We start from the raw sequence: 19092 nt of genomic DNA, 5'->3' as shown, positions 1-19092 counted from the left end.
TTCAGAAAAGCATCAACCATGCAGGAAACATTTACAAAGGGCACATGCAGGCAATATTCTCTCTTCATGGCATTAATCACTGACAGAATATATGCCCAAAATTGACCAGAATAGAAGGCTTTTGTTTTTAGTCGTAGTAGTCATTTTGCATGATCCCTCATAAAATTATTAGAATTCACTATTCTTTCTTACAAGCAAAGCAAATAGTCCCCTATGCAATTTTGGGAGCGTACGCATGATGCTTTCTGCAAAACAATTGTCTACTGCCAACACATTCTTTACATTTAGGCGACAAATTAATTCTAAATATTCTCTGTTCACAAGCTATGACATCACATAGAGGAACCGATGCGCCTTAGCACTGAAAAGGGGCGATTCAATTATTTATTTTTGCTGCGCTAATAAATGGTAGCCCAGTGTAGCAACTCAATTGCTTTGACCGCCCATTCATTATTGCACTTGCCAATTAGACCAGGATTAGTCACGTAAAACGGCTACAACCGTCTAAGGTCCACGGACTTATCGCACACTTCTGCTCGCCACCTCAGGAAGCAGCGAGCAGAAATGCCTATCGCTCTCGAAAGGATCAACAACTGAACTGCTCCGTCGGGCGTCCATTAGTCAGAGTCACCGGCCAAAACCATGGAATCGCCCCCAAAGAGTTCATCACAAATTTCTAATATTCAACTTGGCTAAAAAAAAAAAAAAAAAAAAGTTTCCCTCTTCAAGAACAGCTGGCCCAACTCTTTGCAGAGTCATGGCATTAGCTAGCTCACCCACTCCACAGTACGGGCCTTTTTTTGGCACATTAGACAAAAACCACAGTCAAATCATCTGAAATCATCATATGAACCTTGTTGTATTTTGCCCTCAGCGAGACTTTAATCATTAAACTGAATTCTGCCCAGAGAGTGCCCTACTCCATCTCTCCACACACAGATAAGGAAGCCGGAAGTAGCCCATGTAACTGGTTAACCTATTATTAATAAGGAGCAATATACTCGAATAATGTACATTTAACATTCAACCCACCTGTGGATTTTCCAGACGTTTCAGATACTCCTCAAAAGAACCCTCAATAAACTATAAAAAAATAAAAACCACAATATAAAAACTGAATGTATTATATAAACAAAGGTGAATTAAAAACATTTTATCCATTTTTAAAATATCCTGGCCCTCTAGTCAAAATGTGCACTTAAAATGCTGCTCATAAACACATAACAGCAAAGCTAAAAAAAGAAAAACGAGGCCAGTAATAAAAGCAGATAGAGTCATTTTCTCCCATCACTCTGGTACCCGCAAGCTCAGGGATACTGGGAATAACGGCCACTTTCAGCACAGTTTTGGTAGGCTTCTGGGAAAGATAAGCACTATTCTAAATACAATACTGCTAGTTCACACTAAGGGGGAGGATGTATTAGAGAGAATTAAAATGAGAGAAAGTGTAGAAGTTTCCCACTGCAACCAGCTTCTAGTTATTTATCTAGCACAGCCTGGCCGGGATGAACTAAACGTCAAAATGCGGTAAAACCCCCGAAAATGCAGTTTTCGGGGGTTTTACCACTTTTCCCAAATGTACTAAGCACCTTGAGGTGGCGTTACCCAATAGAAGCCTATGGGCTTCTTTTCGGGACGCTCCCCCTTGCAGGGATCAAATTGGATTGCTCCCAAGATCCCCCACGCTCTTCTGCGCATGGGCAGAAGGACGCCAGAGGGACTTCCGGGTGTTAAACTCGGAAGTCACTCTGCTTGGCAGCATCGCAAAGGACAGCTCTTATCGGGAGAGCGCTCCTTTGCAATATTCTTGGTACATACCACGGTAATGAACGCGGTATGTACCTGAAGACAGACGGAATGTACCGTATCGCTAACGCTATGCTTAGTACTTCCCGTCCTCTATAAAACATGACTGTTAGAAGTTGATTGATCGCTATGAGCAACTTTGCCACTTTCTCTAAGATTTTATACATCTCCCCCCAAGACATAGGGCTCACATTGCCAAGCCTATATAGCTGGATGTTGGTTTCCAATCGCCCAATGCAAATGTAGTTCCTCCGTTTTAGTGGTAATAAGGAAAATGTCCAAGCAGTCTAGCCTTAGATACGGATCTCAGGGGGTTGGAAACACTCAAAAATGTATTTATTTTTTACTTTGAAATATATGGCAGTCATCATTGTCAGCATCGTCGCTGGCCTATACAAACAGCTCGGATCAGGATACATTTGATGTCCGTGTTCTCATTATTTCGCAGGACGCATTATGAAGGATTGTAATTTAACAAAGTGACATAAGTCTACAAAGAGGCCAATAGTGGTACTACAAAGCAAACAATGTAATGACTTATTGCAGTAACAGCATGGTAATGTGAGGCACAATCTAGCTCAGACGTGCTTTTCAGATTTCATTTTTTAGAAAAAACAGGATTTTGGTACTTACCGTTAAATCCATTTCTCCGATTCCACAGGGGACACTGGAGCTTCATGACAGTGGGGTATAGACGGTGGGTTGAGTTGAGCCTGGCACTTTAAAAATCTACAAGTGTGACTGGCTCCTCCCCCTCTATGCCCCATCAGCCCCAGTTTTAAAGAACTGAGCCCGAGAGGAGACGGAGAACAGACTGAAGAACAGAGAAGGAGAACAGGAAAAGAAACAATCCAACATACTGACACACTGCAAGAACACAGCAGGCTGCAGGGATAAACAGTCACACAACGAAAACAGACCAAACTGCAGCAGAACAAGCAACTGAGAACAGGCAAGAAGCACTGGGTGGGCGTCCAGTGTCCCCTGTGGAATCGGAGAAATGGATTTAACGGTAAGTACCAAAATCCTGTTTTCCCCTTCATCCACTAGGGGACACTGGAGCTTCATGACAGTGGGAACGTCCCAAAGCTACCCTCCTGGGGGGAAGAGTGCTGAACGCCCTGCAAGACACTACGACCAAAATTTGAAGCAGAAGCCGCAAAAGTGTCAAATCTGTAGAAACGTACAAAAGTATGAACCGAAGACCACGTCGCTGCCCTACAAAGCTGTGAAGCCGAGACACCTCTACGTGCCGCCCAAGAAGTACCCACAGAGCGCGTAGAATGCGCAGAAATGGATACCGGCGGTGGTCGAGCAGAAGCAACATATGCCTGACGAATAGTCAGACGAATCCACCTGGCCAAAGTTTGTTTAGACGTAGGCCAGCCACGCCGATTAGCATCATAAAGGACGAACAGAGCCTCTGATTTACGTAGCCCCTCAGTACGGGACACATAAATGCGAAGTGCCCGAACCACATCCAAGGAGTGAGAATCCCCAGAAGAGTCCGACAACGCTGGCACTACAATCGCCTGATTCAGATGAAAACCCGAGACCACCTTGGGCAAAAAGGAAGGGCGGGTACAAAGTTGCGCCCGATCTTCGTGAAAAATCAAGCAAGGGGAATGGCAGGACAAGGCTCCAAGTTCAGACACGTCTGGCCAAAGCCAGGGCCAATAAAAGGATCATCTTCCAAGTCAAATACTTCAATTCCACCTCCTGCAAAGGCTCAAAGGTGGATGACTGAAGAAAAGATAAAACAAGATTCAGGTCCCAAGGAGCCGTGGGTGGCACAAAGGGGGGCTGAATTCTAAGTACCCCTTGAAAAAAGGTCTGAACCTCCGGAATCAGAGCTAGGCGACGCTGGAAAAAAATAGAAAGCGTAACCCCGCATCGAGGCCTTTTTGAAGAAAAAGAAGAAGACGTAAATGAAAAGAGGAAGTGGAGGATCCACGACCTTCACACCAGGAGATATAAGCCCTCCAAATGCGATGATAATGCGCTGATGTTACCGGTTTTCTAGCCCTAAGCATGGTAGGAATGACCGACCTAGGAACTCCATGGCTTCTTAGGATGGCGGTCTCAATAGCCACGCCGTTAAACGAAGCCGCCGTAAATCCGGGTACACACATGGACCCTGTTGTAGAAGGTCCGATCGTAGCGGAAGAGGCCAAGGTTCGTCTGCCAGAAGGAATAATAGATCGGAGTACCAAACCAGACGAGGCCAATCCGGAGCCACTAGGATGACGGTGGACGACTCTCGTTTGATCCGCTTGAGAATCCGAGGGAGGAGCGGAAACGGTGGGAACAGGTACACAAGGCTGTACGGCCAAGGGATCAGTAAAGCATCCGCTCCCACCGCTGCCGGATCCATGGTCCTGGAGCAGTAAAGGGGTAGTTGATGATTTATCCGAGATGCCATCAGGTCTATCTGTGGTTTCCCCCATCTGCAAACCAGTTGATGAAAGACCTCGGGATGAAGGGACCACTCCCCGGGATGAAGATCCTGACGACTGAGGTAGTCCGCTTCCCAGTTGTCGACTCCCGGAATAAACACTGCGGAAATGACCTCTACGTGTCTTTCTGCCCACAGAAGGATGCGACTGGCTTCTCTCATTGCCATCCGACTGCGGGTTCCTCCTTGGCGATTTATGTATGCCACTGCCGTGGCGTTGTCGGATTGTATCCGAACCGGAAGTCCTCGTAACAGAGGAGCAGCCTGCATCAAAGCTCTGTAGACTGCCCGCAGTTCGAGAACATTGATTGGTAAGAGGGACTCCTGCTGCGACCAAAGCCCCTGGAAGTGATTGTCCAGAACCACCGCTCCCCATCCGCGGAGGCTGGCGTCCGTGGTGACCAAGGTCCAATTCCAAATTCCGAAGCGACGACCCGCTAACAGATGCTCCATCCGAAGCCACCAGAGCAAGGATATGCGGGTCCGGGGAGACAGACGCACCAGCCGATGCATCTGTAGGTGGGACCCGGACCACTGAGACAGAAGATCCAGTTGAAATATTCTGGAGTGAAATCTGCCGAATTGGATGGCCTCGAAGGAAGCCACCATTTTCCCCAGGAGACGGATGCAAAGATGCACAGATACTTTCCTGGGTCTGAGCACCAGACGAACCAGCTCCTGTATGGCTATGGCCTTGTCCCTTGGCAAGAATATACGAAGCAGAACAGTGTCTAGAATCATTCCTAGGAACTGAAGTCTCTGGGACGGCATCAACTGAGACTTCTGGAAGTTCACAATCCATCCATGTTGAATGAGAATCTGATGTGTAAGGGACACTTGGTGTAAAAGGACTTCTGCCGTCGGAGCCTTGATGAGTAAATCGTCTAGGTACGGAACTATCGTCACCCCCCGAGAGCGCAAGTGAGACACCATGACGGCCATCACTTTGGTGAATACCCTGGGAGCTGACGAGAGACCGAATGGCAGGGCCTGAAACTGGAAATGAGCTTCCCTGATGGCAAATCTGAGGAAAGCCTGGTGAGGAACCCAAATTGGGGCATGCAGATAGGCGTCCTTGATATCTATCGACACCAGAAACTCTTCTGCCTCTAGTCCCGCAATGACAGAATGGAGAGACTCCATCTTGAACCTGTGAAATGAAAGATACTGGTTCAAGGATTTCAGATTCAGAATGGGTCTGACTGACCCATCTGGTTTCGGAACCACAAAAAGGTTTGAGTAAAACCCTTGTTGTCTTTGTGCAGTGGGAACCGCCACAAGGACCTCGGCCAGCAAAAGTTTCTCGATCGCTTGACGCAAAATTAGTTGCTTCAAGGGATCGATGGGCAAACCTGTTGTAAAATAACGCCCAGGAGGAGTGAAAGCGAACTCGATCTTGTATCCTTGAGATACCAGATTTCGAACCCAAGTGTCTGGAGAAGTCCGTCTCCAAACCTCCGAGAAACGCTGGAGGCGAGCCCCCACCTTCGGATTTCCGAGATGGGATGGGAGCCCGTCATGCCACAGGCTTGTCTGCTGGCTTGGGATCTGGACGGCGGGCAATATTTGCTTGACGTCCTCTAGCACGGCCTCCTCGCCCCGCTGAAGACGAACCTCGCGATCGTCCCTGAAATCTTGCAGATGCTCGAAAGGAAGGTCCCCTAAACGAGCGACGCGGAGGAGGTGCTGATGAAGGTAGAAAAGTACTCTTACCTCCAGTGGCCAGCGAGATCCATTTGTCCAGCTCTGGACCAAATAAAATATCGCCTGTGAAAGGAAGAGCTTCCACTGCTCTTTTTGACTCCGCATCCGCTTGCCAGGCACGAAGCCAAAGTGCCCGGCGAGCAGAGACCGCCGAAGCAGAAATCCTAGCGCCTACCTGGCCGATATCTCTGGAGGCGTCTCCTAAGTATACAGCAGACTCCTGAATATGTTCTGCCAAGGTAATCAGATCTGCCCGCAGAGTGTTGGATCTAAGACCCTCAGTCAATTGTTCCGCCCACTTTTCCACAGCCTTGTTGACCCAAGATCCTACCAAGGCCGGCCGGAGAAGTGCACCCGCGGCCGTATAAATGGATTTCAAAGTGGTTTCTAATCTCCGCTCTGAGGTTTCCTTCAATGTAGTAGCTCCTGGAACAGGTAACGTGGTCTTCTTTGACAACCGAGAAACCGAAGAATCCACAGGTGGCGGGGTCTCCCACCTCTTCCTATTTTCCATAGGAAATGGGTAAAGAGAGAAAAAGCGCTTAGGAATCTGGAATTTACGGTCCGGATTCTGCCAGGCTGCAGTCATCTGTTCGTCCAACTGAAGAGAAACAGGGAATGTGACGGCCATCTTCTGTGACCTGGCAAATAAGGAGTCTTCTAACGATTCTGGAGCTTCCTGGCCAGAAATCTTAAGAACTTCCCTTACCGCTAGAATGAGTGCGTCAATACCTTGCAATGCCTCAGGTTCTTGTGAGTAAGTCTCTACGTCTGATTCGTCCAGCATCTCCCCTTCCTCCTGAGACGAGTGATCCGCTGCCGAATCCTCATCCGACTGGAGAACCGCCGGAAGAGCCCTCTTCTTAGATGAGCGACTTACCGTAGCTTCAGGAGCTTTAGACGCAGAACCCATCGCTTGAGCAAGGCTATTCACCGAGCGGACTAAATTCTGAGCCCACGCTGGTTCTGCTAGAAAAGAAGGGTGAGATGTGCCAGGTAGATCTCTGGCAGCCTCCCGTTCCCTACGGGAAGCGGCTAATTCAGAAGAAAGGTCCGCCATGACCCCTGCCAAACTATTTATGAAGGAGGGAGTGACAGACTGCGTGTTAGCACTGTCTGCTTCACACGTCTCGCACAGGGAAGACCCTTCGGAGCGAGCATGGGTAAATTTCTTCCTGCACTTAGTGCAGGCAAACAGCTTTAGTGATGCAGTTTTTTCTGTCCTGGATGTCATCATGTACTCACAGACAAGCACCACATACAACTCAGGAATGCAGAAGGAGTATAGGGAGAAGCAGAATTACAATAATAATGCTACTCAAGTATGGGAGCAGACAGAGCAATAAGGGAGGAGCAGAATTACAATAATAATGCTACTCAAAATGCAGGCAAAGCATTATAGGAGGAGCAGAATTTCAAGAATAATGCAACTCAGTAACAGGGGCAGACAGGCATATAAGGGAGGAGCAGTCAAGTCAATAGGACCAGAAGGTAGTTAAAACCACCTTCTGTAATTACAGACCCCCTGTAGAAGCTGTCAGATTTCTCCTCTCCCCCTCCGCTCAGTGCCTTCAGGGAATGTAGAAGCTCCTCTCTCTGAGGCGCCACTCCCGTTCAGAGCGCGCCAAACTAGCCCAGGCAGTGAAGGAGGAAGAGGAGGAGGGACCTATAAGCTCCTCCTCCTAATGGCCGCCGCTATTGTATGCGCGCGGCATACACTTATACAGTGGGGACGTCCTCATGTGTCCCCGCACTGACAGCGGGGGCCAGCGGCACGACCGCCGCCAGTGATAAACGTGCCGGTGCCTTTTACACAAGCACCGGCACGCAGAGGCAGGACCGCTGTGAGCGCGCCTACCTAACAGCCAGCGCCGGTGTTCTATCGCACACCAGCGTGGCACTGACAGCCGCGCGCTGTATTCAGACCCAGCATATTATTTACACCTCTCCTGCTAGTCAGGAGAGGTGTGCTACTTACCGGGCTGCTGCAGCCAGAGCGCTGGGCAGCGAGGGGAGAGCGGGGACCCGGACACAAGCCAGTGTTAGCTGTGGCGGGCCCCGCTGAGTCTGATGACTCCTAACTGCCTAAAGCAGCCTCCCCTCCATAGGGTGACCGGACACAGGCTGCAGTAGCCATGTGGTCCCCTCTCTGGCGGCTCCCACGATGCAGGCAGACTGTCACAGCCAACAGTCTGCCTGTCCTCTTGCTTTGTTTTTCTTTTACAATTTTTATTTAATTTAAAGGGCTGGAGACAGCCCCTGTGCACCGGCTCTACTCGGGCACATTCTAAAAACTGGGGCTGATGGGGCATAGAGGGGGAGGAGCCAGTCACACTTGTAGAATTTTAAAGTGCCAGGCTCAACTCAACCCACCGTCTATACCCCGCTGTCATGAAGCTCCAGTGTCCCCTAGTGGATGAAGGAGAAATAATTATCTTCAAAGTTTTGGATTTTGCATACTACATTTGTTGTACATAGGTTTATTGTATATAATCATAGGTCAAGATTGCAATAATACATATGCAGAGAAGTCTAAATTTTACTTACAGCTTCAAAGTCGGTCCGGTTTTTGCGCAGGTAATTTATACAGGATTTCCTGATTTCTAAATGCTGTGCCTGAGAGTGCAAAACCTAAAGACAAGAGGACATTAGCCCATATGCTTGGCAATCTGTGCATTCATATTACATTATAAATGCCTGTGACTGCTGTAACGATTCCCATCCAGTTAGGTTTTGAAATCTATCTTTGGCCTTGATTTAGCCACTGCTGAACACAGATTCCAGATGGTCAGGAATCTACGCAGGCGCTAGGCCCATACTGCGCAGAGCGGCAGCAGGCTGTCAGTGTTTGACAGTCTGCTGACGTTTCTGGGTGGGGAGGGGGCGGCGACAGCCTCAGTTTCCTGAAACGAAGGCGTGGCGCTGCCGTTGGGGGAAAGGGGAGAGGCCAGGATCTGTTGTATTGCACACATTGTTGCCAGTGTTGGATTGCACAGTGTTGCCAGAAAGAAGCGTATGCTGTAAGCATTGTGCAACAAGAATAGAAGTTGAATTGGGAAACCAAATAAGGACGACTATAGGAGAGCGTCCCATGCTGAGTCATGAGGTGCAATCCATCCTATCAAACACGTCACTGACCAGTATATAGCACTGCAACAAAAAAACGTATGTTAAACATTTGCTGTAACTAATTACTATGCTGGAGTGACAAATAACGTTTAGCTTATTTCCTTCAAAGAGAGATTGTACAAGCCTATTATTACTTCAACCTGTACCTACTCACTCACTGCATTTGCACTACACAAACTAGCATAAGTGCACGTGCAGGGGTCCTAGTTGGCTGATCTCCCACCTGAGGGTAGAGACTAGTTATAACCAGATGGCAGACCCAAGTGCACTTTAAAGGTAGGTGTGCTGAGGAGAAATGGTGCTATATTTATTATAGAGCGCCTACATAAACAAAGTTACAAATCAGGCTGCGCTCACTTTGTTTATTATTTCTATGCTTTGGGGAGGGGGAGATCAGCACCCCTTTTTAGCAGCACATTTAGATATACTTGTACTTTATTACTATCTCAGAGATTCAGAGATTATTTTATTTTGTATATATTAAGGTTAGACACCCTTATACCATAGCGCCCGGTTTTCTTTATACTTTTTCTGGGTTAAGTGCCGGGCACAATGCAGTTACTGAACACGCGAATACCACGACTAGCCAAGAGCCGCTAGTTATAGTGGGTTTTCGCTTGCACCCTCAGGAGGGTTTGATCAGAACTCCTCTAGTCGTGGGCGTACTAATGACTAAATGTCGGGCACATATCTGCGTTAATAACGCGGACCTGCAAACGTGATTCAAATTTGCAAAGGACAGCTTTCCCGATAAGAGCTATCCTTGGTGATAGACCTGGGAGTCCTTCTACTCATGCGCAGAATGACGTGCGCCACAAGGGACACTGGGAGAGATCCCATTGGATCCTACTCAGAAGGAACTGCGAAAAGAAGCCCACAGGCTTGCCCACCAGGAGCTTGGTACATACAGGAATATTCAGCTTTAGTACCCGCCCTTATTCTTCTCCCAAATGTGCAAGAGACACAAATGGACGAAAGAAGCTGAAATAAAGGTGGGTCAGTGTGTGTGTGTGTGTGTGTGTGTGTGTGTGTGTGTGTGTGTGTGTGTGTGTGTGTGTGTGTGTGTGTTACAGGTGAAGGGGTAAGGAAGAAGGTGGGAATCGGGGACAGAGTAAGAGAATAGGAATAGGGGTGAGGATCTGAGAGTTAGAGAATGCGGAGAGAAGCAATCACAGAGAGGCGTGAGAGTGGGATGCGTGCGTGTGGATGGACGAATAGCATGAGCGCAAAGGCGTGCACTACATAAGGCTGGAACAAACATTGAAAAGGTGGATTATATAATGCCTGCAAACTGTGTGTTTATTTCAGCCCCGAGTGCCACACTCCATTGTATGTATGCTATAGCTGAGAAGGTGTGGTATATCCTGTCGACATCCACAATGCCGACGTGGTTGTATTATTGAAAATTCATTATGTTCACAGTGTGTTTTCCCTCTATTTCTATACCTAAACCTTAATAGAAATGTTGACATTATGATAATGTCGACATTCTGTCAATGGTCACATTTTGCAGGTGTCGACATGAATGAATACATCAGTATCAACCTTCTGCAGTTGATGTGGTTGTCTATAAAGGGCTACAAAATCAAAAGTATAGGTCAAATGATTTAATAGTCATGAACTGCTGTGTAAGGCTGCCTAGAATACTCATGTTACCTGGATCCTTGGAATATGCTTTAGCACCAGTGGTCTCTATGGTTACAACTAAATTACCTTTCGTTGTTTACAGGAATTGAAAATAGTTAAAATAATATTGCCTTATATAAAACATCTATCAATACCAATCACACACACAAAGGTATTTGGTATTACGGTTTTACTAACACTGCTTGCAACTGCCCGAGTCATTGCACCTGCCTTTTCCCTACAACTCTTTCTGTCCTTTGTAGACGTGTGAGAATTCTCACAAAACAGCTTGGGATATAGCTTAGCAGCAAGGAGCATGGTGTTCTGTAATGGGGTTGTGGTCAGAAGAGAAGAACCTAACAAAATCTACAACCACCACTGTAGGGGGTATATTTACCAAAGGTCAATTTTGATCGTTGATCTCTACATTGATGTTGTGCTTCTGGAGCTAAATCACACATTTACTAACATACAATTTTTGATTTGGTTAGTAAATGTGCAATTTAGCCCCAGAAACACAATATTGATTTATCTAGATTTAAAATTTGACCTTTAGTTAATATACCGCTAGGACTTAAAAATAAAACCGCACAACTTAAGACATTCGTACAAAAATGTTAATACAATTGTGAAGAAAAAAAAAAAAAAAAGACACTTGTCCTTATTAATCACTTGCCAAGTGCTCACTGTAAGCGTATGTTGGCACAATGCTCAGAAAATCACACTGACAGACAGGGACTCTGGAATAAAGGGTGCAAGGAAGCTTCATTGAGTCCCAGGAACCGATTACTGACACAGCGCTGAAGGTGAAAGCTGTAGTGACATCATAAGGAGGAGGGTCCTGTTAAGGTTACAAAGTGCAGAATCGTATGGGGGCAATTGAATTAGCCAAAATGTCACCATTACACTGCAAAATGTTTTGTAGGCCTCATTAGCTTAAATCGGAGTTAAAATTAAACTTGTCTTTTTTAGCTATATTTGCTAAAATCTAAGTTGAATAAGACATTTTGATCATGATTCTTTACTTTTATGTCTACAGGGCACTAGATATGATTTTGGCATCACTGTATTAATCTTACCTAAACCTAGTAAAATTAACTTTGTTTGAATAAACTAAAACTGGAAGCTTTATGGCATGTTTGAGTCTACCTTATAATGGACGAGTAGGTACAAGCACTGCATAAGGACAAAACAGACAGGTGTTTCATGCTGCCTCTGGCTGTAAATGCTTAACACTTCAACAACCAGTATTACTATGTCACACGGTGCCTGTCATATAACTGCTCCACATGATTTTCTTATTACACAATAGTGATATAATATCCAATAACGTGTGAAAAGGGAATCGGTATGATAATACGGTTCGATTCCTGGCAGCGCCTGGCCGACATCAGAGTTCCCGGCAGCGGAAGCCCGACAGCGCTGGAAATCCCAATCGTGGATAGGTAAGTATTCTCTAACCTAACCTCCTAACCCTCCTTAGGGGTGCCTAACCCTAACCTCCCCCCCAAGTGCCTAATCCTAATCCCCCCTCTAAGTTCCTAAACCTAACCCCCCCCCCCCTTCCCCGCTGCCTAAACCTAAGTCTTCCCGGGGGGGGGGTGCCTAACCCTAACCGTCCCTCCCCCTTGCCTAATCCTAACTCTCCCGGGGGGGTGCCTCAACCTAAATTCCGCCCCCGGGGGTGCCTAACCCTCCCTCCCCCTAGCCTAACCCTCCCGGGGGGTGCCTAACCCTAAGTCCCCCCCAGGTGGCCTAAACCTAACCCTTCCCCCCATGGCTGTCCACTTGCGGCGCCCGGCATCCATTCGATCGAGATGCCGGGCGCCGGTCTCCCGGCGTCAGGGAAATCCCGGGCGTCTACATCCAGGCGCCAGCAATTTCATCCCTCGTCGGCATATGACAGTCGGGAAGCTGGCTGCCGGTATTAAGGCAGCCGGCTTCCCGATTGTATACCGTGAGAAGCTAGTTGTGGTGGAAGGGGGTATTGCATCTTTGGCATCTCGATGCTGGTGTAAAGTAAAGCCGGATACACACTATAAAATTGTCGCGCCGATCAGCTGATAATTGGCTGATTGGCCCGATAAATGTATAGTGTGTATACAGGAGCCTTAGCCGTCAAATGTCTTCAAACGCTCCAGCAATGGCCTGATTGGGAGGTCGTAATCTGATGTGCTGTACATGCTAATGGTGCATACACACGGTCAGATTTTCTTCAGATCTGAACGATAACTATTTTAAAAATCGTTCATATCTGAAAAATCTGACGTGTGCAACAATGAACGATGCGCGTTCCCGTTCGTCAGATAACGATATCTGACATCTGATGTGTTAGCAGTGAGTTTTGTACAATTTCCATTCATTTTAATAGACTGAAATCGTTCAATCGTTCATCTGACTGTGTATGCACCATTACTCTTTCCCAACCTCCTGATCCCACTGCAGAAATCTGAAGGAAGTACACACTGAGATAAGAACTGCACAGTGTGTACAGGTGCACACCGATCCGATAATTGCTCTGTCGGATCAGTGTTTATCGGTTCAGCAGAATTTCGGATAGTGTGTACCCAGGATTAGTATAGACAGCTGGTAGGCATGCTGATTGTATCTAGAGGGTGAAACAAACAAGGATGGACAATATCAATTATGGGGGAAATGATAGGAAGATGGGCACATACCTATTGAGGCTTCAGTACTAAGGGGGAGATGTATGAAGGGGGCAGCTATCATGAGGTAAATGCCTGGACCTGCTTCCCCTTTTTTGCAGGATAGTGCAATCACTGTCTGCATGTATGAACAGTAGGTCTGTCGAAGAGGGAGAGTGTTAAATTACCTGGTTGCCCAAATACACTCTCCCTCTTTCGGGTTCTAACTGGCACTTATAGTGCATCTGTGCAGGCGCCGGTAGAGAAACCACTCAGCGGCACCTGTGGCACTAATGGAAAAAAGATAAAAAATCTTTTTGAATGCACAATCCTTGGGCTTGTGCTAGCCAGGGACAGTGCTATGCATGCAGCAACGACATCTGCCCAGTCAGTGCCACTGACCGTTCATACATCTGCCTGCACAACGGCACCCTATCTGGAAGATAGGAGCGCCGATAATGACAGGGGCGCATTGCTACACGCAGGGAAGTGGTCACTGTAGCACCGTTTTCCCCCTATCGCCCCTTCATACATCTCCTCCTAGGTCTGTAAGAAGCAGCAGAGAAGCAGCTTTAGGCCAGTACTGTATAAGGAGCAGATAGCAATAGATTTCTAGCTAGGTCTACAAGGAGTAGTAAAGGAAAATGGTCTTAATGCCAAGCTTGTGTCCTTTGCAAGAGCACAGTGACTCATGTGTTAGGCCACTGTTTACTTATAATCCTTACAAACCTAAGTGGGAATTGCCCACTATCATTAAGGATATGCCAGTGACACAGAACACCATTAAAAATGATATCATACACATTTGATATGCGATTTGTATAGTGTTAATATAAAAAGCCAGTTTGTATGTTCCCTTAGAGCCAGTTCTGTAAAGTGTACTAAAGCACAGAGGAGTTAGCACCTGGGGCATACAGAACAGAGAAGCACAATTAAATCTCTAAGAATATAAGACAGCAAGGCCTTGGGGGCAGTTTTATTATAAAAAAAAATGGGAAAAAGTCAGTACAGGGTTTATAACAACATAAGGATTACAGTGACAAACCATGCAGGGAATATGTGAGATCACTGATAAACAATCCGAGTCACTTTGGGGGCCTCATTAGGTGGCCCTCTAACCTTCAAAAGGGCCACACATTACTCTCAATCTCAATAGTAATTTAAAGTAATACATTTGATCAATGAAAGAAACTCCTATCTATAATAGGATATCAGCAGAACTTTTTAAGCATCACAATCTAACAAATAAATATGACAAGCAAGAAGGAGCTGGGGGGTGCAAGTGAGGGCTCGGAGGGCCGCTGTAGCCCATCACTATCATAAATGGTTGGCTGCCAAAGTGATAACACTACATATTATATATGAGACAACTTTAACTTAATAAGCACCAACATAAGAATACAATTGTACTGCTTCCCTAAGATCCATAGGGGTCTATTGAGCACTGATTTTTTTTTTTACATAAAAAAAACGGAAACTATGATTTCCGTATTTTTTATGTAACTCCCCTATTCAACAATGGGTTAATGGTGATGATAATGTAATTATCTTCTCCACTAACTCCCATCTCACTGAGTACTACTCCCATCTCTACAGTGCTTTAACGCTTTTTGCTATTCAGCATAGCAAAAATGTTAAATCACTCGATAAATCATTACTCTAGATAATGCCATTTCAGAATGGAGTTATATGAAAAAAATGCCTTAAATTTCCCAAAAACTGCAGGGACAGTGGAATATTTCCCTTAAGTCCCTGCAGCATCTTTGTAAGCCCACCCAGTCTTCGTGCCTGCATCCAGGTGATCGGCGGCAGGTAAGTCATTCTAGAGCATTTTAAAACTCCCAAAATTGATTGATGTTGTATACAGGCTTTATACTAGCCTGTATACATGTATAATTATGTTCTATAATATTTAAAATGTATATATACATTTTAAATATAAAAGCACATAATTATACATGTATACAGGCTACTATAAAGCCTGTATACACATGTAAATCTATTTGGACAGACTGGAGCTGTACTTACCCCTCCGCGGTCACCGGGAAGCCAGGACGGAGACAGGGGGAGCATCGCAGGGACAGCGTGTTACCGTAACCGCTGTCCCTGCTGAAAATCTTGCTGAATAGCTTACTAAAAATTTGACAACTGATAATTATTTGTGACGATGTTGCCCGATAATATCGTGGGCAACATCGTCACTGTTACTGAATAGACCCTTTGTACTTATTAATCTGATTTGCACTAGACAAAAGGTTAAAATCAGATTTAATTTTACAGGTCTTAAAACATCTGTGCTATATATATATATATATATATATATATATATATATATATATATATATACACACACACACACACACACATAACCGTCCAGGCCTGGAAAAATAGTTTTGGGATAATTCATTGACCAAGGCCGTAACTAAGGTAGTGCGACCTGTGCCATGGCACAGGGCACCGCAGGGCAGGGGGTGCTGTTCGGGCCTGTCAATTTTCCTGTTTATTCTCATTCTTACTTGTAGCTTCCTCTTCTTTTATCCCCAGTATCTCCTGGCCTCCCCTATCTCTTCGCTGGCCCTTCCCAATGAGGCCATGGCCCTTTTTCAGGTGCAGAATCTTATGTCCCTAGCCAATGCTCTCTCTGGCACAGGGCACCAAAAAGTCTAGATACAGGTCTGTCATTGACAATTCCCTTTGTATTTAAAAGCCACCGTATTTTAAATTCATAATAAACAATTCCATTGTGCTATAATCACTAATATTAAGACTACATATACTCCCAGTGTGTGTGTGTGTGTGTATGTATATATGGAAAACATAAAGGGGTGTTCCCAGTCGTTACCTGCTCAGCCACTGCCCTAAACAGACAGGAGCCATCCTTGGTAACCTTCTTTCTGTATAGCCCATTAGACCTCAGATAGGTGTCCATTGCAGTCTCCTTCTTCCTGCTGGCATTATTTTGGGCTGTGTCTTTCCGTCTGGGCACATCCATTGTTGCTGCCCACCTTTGACCACACAAACGCCGATACCAATGCACAGGCACGCTAGCTGCTGCCGCTCCTTATCTAGCCCACATGGCAGAAGGAGAGCCGGGCGAGGGGAGGAGAGGGGACGTGTGGCATGGATCCTGTCTGTAGGGTGCATGAGAGGGGCACAGAGTGGCATGCACGGATCTCCAGGTGCAGTGCCAGCTGGATGTGACAGACAGGGCCCCCTGCTACTGTGCCACAGCCAGCCAGGAGCCCAGGTGCATGACTAGGCGCTGGTGGGCTGCACAGGGATGTACTGGCAGCAGCAGGGTACACACAGCAAACGCGGCCCGGCGGCGACTGCGATGGAAATGAAAGTGTTCCCCGAAAGGTGAAAGGGAAGAAAAGTTTTGTTTTCAGTTTGGTGGTGAGTCAGGGGCAGGGCGGTGAGAGCAGCAGTGTGTGCAAGGGGAGGAGGAGCAGGAAGTACTCGTAGTGCTGCTGGGGCTGGTGATCACCTTGGACAGGCGCAGCAGAGCAGCACATGACCTGGACTACAAGCCCCACACTGCCCCGGCCTGCATCACAGTGCAGCAGCTGCTAAAGATACTTTTACGTTTCTATTATAGAACATTCTACATTTTGTTTATTCACCTGAGAAAGATACTACCAGAGGCGGTTACAGTCATGTCAGTAGGGAACAGATGGTCTAGTTTATTTATATCCTTACTAAGTATACCTACCAACGTTTGAAAACAATACCCAGGGATACTTGTTAAATATTAACGTGTTGCAAATAGCAATATGCCTCTGCAGCAATATTAGACCTAGTCATTTTAGTGTTGTGTAACTTTCGAGGAAGGGATAAATGTCACAGTAATGCTGTGCATCAGCGCTGAGAGGGTTGGGGGAGCAGGTACTAGTTACTCAGGCCTGTTGGGAGGCCCAGGCCAGCTGCTGAGGGGACAAAAATATCAGCATTGTGTCCAGCTCTAATTCAGGCTCAAAGTACCAACAAATCAGCTGCTAACTTTCTTTTTAAAGGCTGTGTTTGAAAAATGAGTTAGGATCTGATTGGCCGTTACTTTATCTCTTTCCACTTTATGGGGTCTATTTACTAAGCAGTGTTAGGAGACAGAGTGAAAAGTGATAAGGTACCAGCCAATCAGCTCCCAACTGTCATCTCACAGGCTGTGTTTGAAAAATGACAGTTGGGAGCTGATTGGCTGGCACCTTATCACTTTTCACTCTGTCTCCTAACACTGCTTAGTTATACCCCTTTTACACCAGAGCAAAAACCTGGGTTTTTGCTGGGTCTACCCAGGTCGCAGCTCAGTGTAAATGGGTCCCTGAAAAATAACCTGGGTCAAGTGACCCTGCAATCCAACCCAGGTAGCTACCAGGGTTGGACCAAGGATGGACCCAGGTAATGGTGCAATGTAAACGGTGCAACCCGGGTTATCTGACCTGGATCATGCCTAAAATGAGCTGATTGGTGGCTGTGGAGCAGTCACTTCCCACTTTTAATGACCTCACAGGTTTAGCAGGGCAGACCTGAGTTCAGTGTGAACAGGGCTGACCTGGGAGTAACCCAGATGAAAGGTGCAGTGTAAATGGGTCTGACCTGGGTCAAACCAGGGTTGGAACCATGTCCAAAAACCCAGGTCGGACCTGGGTTTTTGGTGGAAAAGAGGTATAAATAGACCCCTCTATCGTGCATACACACTTAACGATTTTGTAACCAACGATTTTCTGTCAGATTTTCCCCTGAAAAAGTGAATGATGTTTGAAGTGTAATGAACGATTTTTTGAATAATGAACGAATAATGTTCCTTCCCTTAACCACTTAATTGACAAATTCTTTTACCAAAAACCGCTCCAAAATTGTCCGTTTCTTTTATGATTGAATTAGGTCAAGAACATTATTTTAAACTTATCCATCACTATTTTATTTGAAAAAAAATATTTTTTTAAAACACAGTATACCATAAAAATAGCAATTTTTATGTTATACTGTAGTGATGGCCATTCATTTTTATGTTATACTGTAGTGATGGCCATTGACAGCTGTACCATCGATGATTCAACCATTGTTAGAAGCCATCAATTGTTTAGCGATTGGTCGAGATCTGTGTAGACCACAACTGCCGATGTTTCCTAAACATCGATTGAGGGTTGCCATCGATGGTGCAACAATGATGGCCACCAGCAATGGCAAACCACTTGTTTTCAGTCAGACCATTGATGGTTTGCAAACCATCGATGGTTGCCACCCATAATCAGAAGCTCTGCGATATCTATCGATATATATATATATATATATACAGTCAGGTCCATAAATATTGGGACGTTGACAGAATTTTCATATTTTGGCCTCTATTCACCACAACAATGACTTTGAAATGAAACAAACAAGATGTGCTTTAACTGCAGACTTTCAGATTTAATTTGAGGGTAATTACATCCAAATCAGGTGAACGGTGTAGAAATTACAACGGTTTCTATATGTGCCTCCCACTTTTTAAGGGGTCAAAAGTAATGGGACAAACTAAACAATCCTAAATCTAACTTTCACTTTTTAATACTTTGTTGCAAATCCTTTGCAGGCAATTACAGCCTGAAGTCTGGAACGCATAGACATCACCAGACGCTGGGTTTCATCCCTGGTGATGCTCTGCCAGGCCTCTACTGCAAATGTCTTCAGTTCCTGCTTGTTCTTGGGGCATTTTCCCTTCAGTTTTGTCTTCATCAAGTGAAA

At 45.9% G+C, this 19092-nt stretch overlaps 1 protein-coding gene across 1 annotated transcript in view; it reads right to left on the bottom strand.

Annotated features, from left to right (window-relative positions):
- Window positions 1-16837, bottom strand: part of OTUD4 (OTU deubiquitinase 4) — a 70246-nt gene extending 53409 nt beyond the window's left edge. The window contains exons 1-3 of the mRNA XM_088448434.1: window positions 16208-16837; window positions 8513-8596; window positions 1033-1083 (exon numbers count right to left, since the gene is read on the bottom strand). Coding sequence (XP_088304560.1) covers window positions 1033-1083; window positions 8513-8596; window positions 16208-16357 — 285 coding nt within the window. The 5' untranslated portion in view covers window positions 16358-16837. The remainder of the gene's footprint in view (window positions 1-1032; window positions 1084-8512; window positions 8597-16207) is intronic.
- Between the last annotated feature and the right edge of the window lie 2255 nt (window positions 16838-19092).

Source organism: Taudactylus pleione, unplaced genomic scaffold (genome assembly GCF_031769625.1).
Source record: "Taudactylus pleione unplaced genomic scaffold, aTauple2 ptg000021l, whole genome shotgun sequence".
Classification (NCBI taxonomy): Eukaryota; Metazoa; Chordata; class Amphibia; order Anura; family Myobatrachidae; genus Taudactylus; species Taudactylus pleione.
The sequence above is the reverse complement of the archived record's forward strand: the minus strand, read 5'-3'. Positions and strand labels throughout refer to the sequence as shown.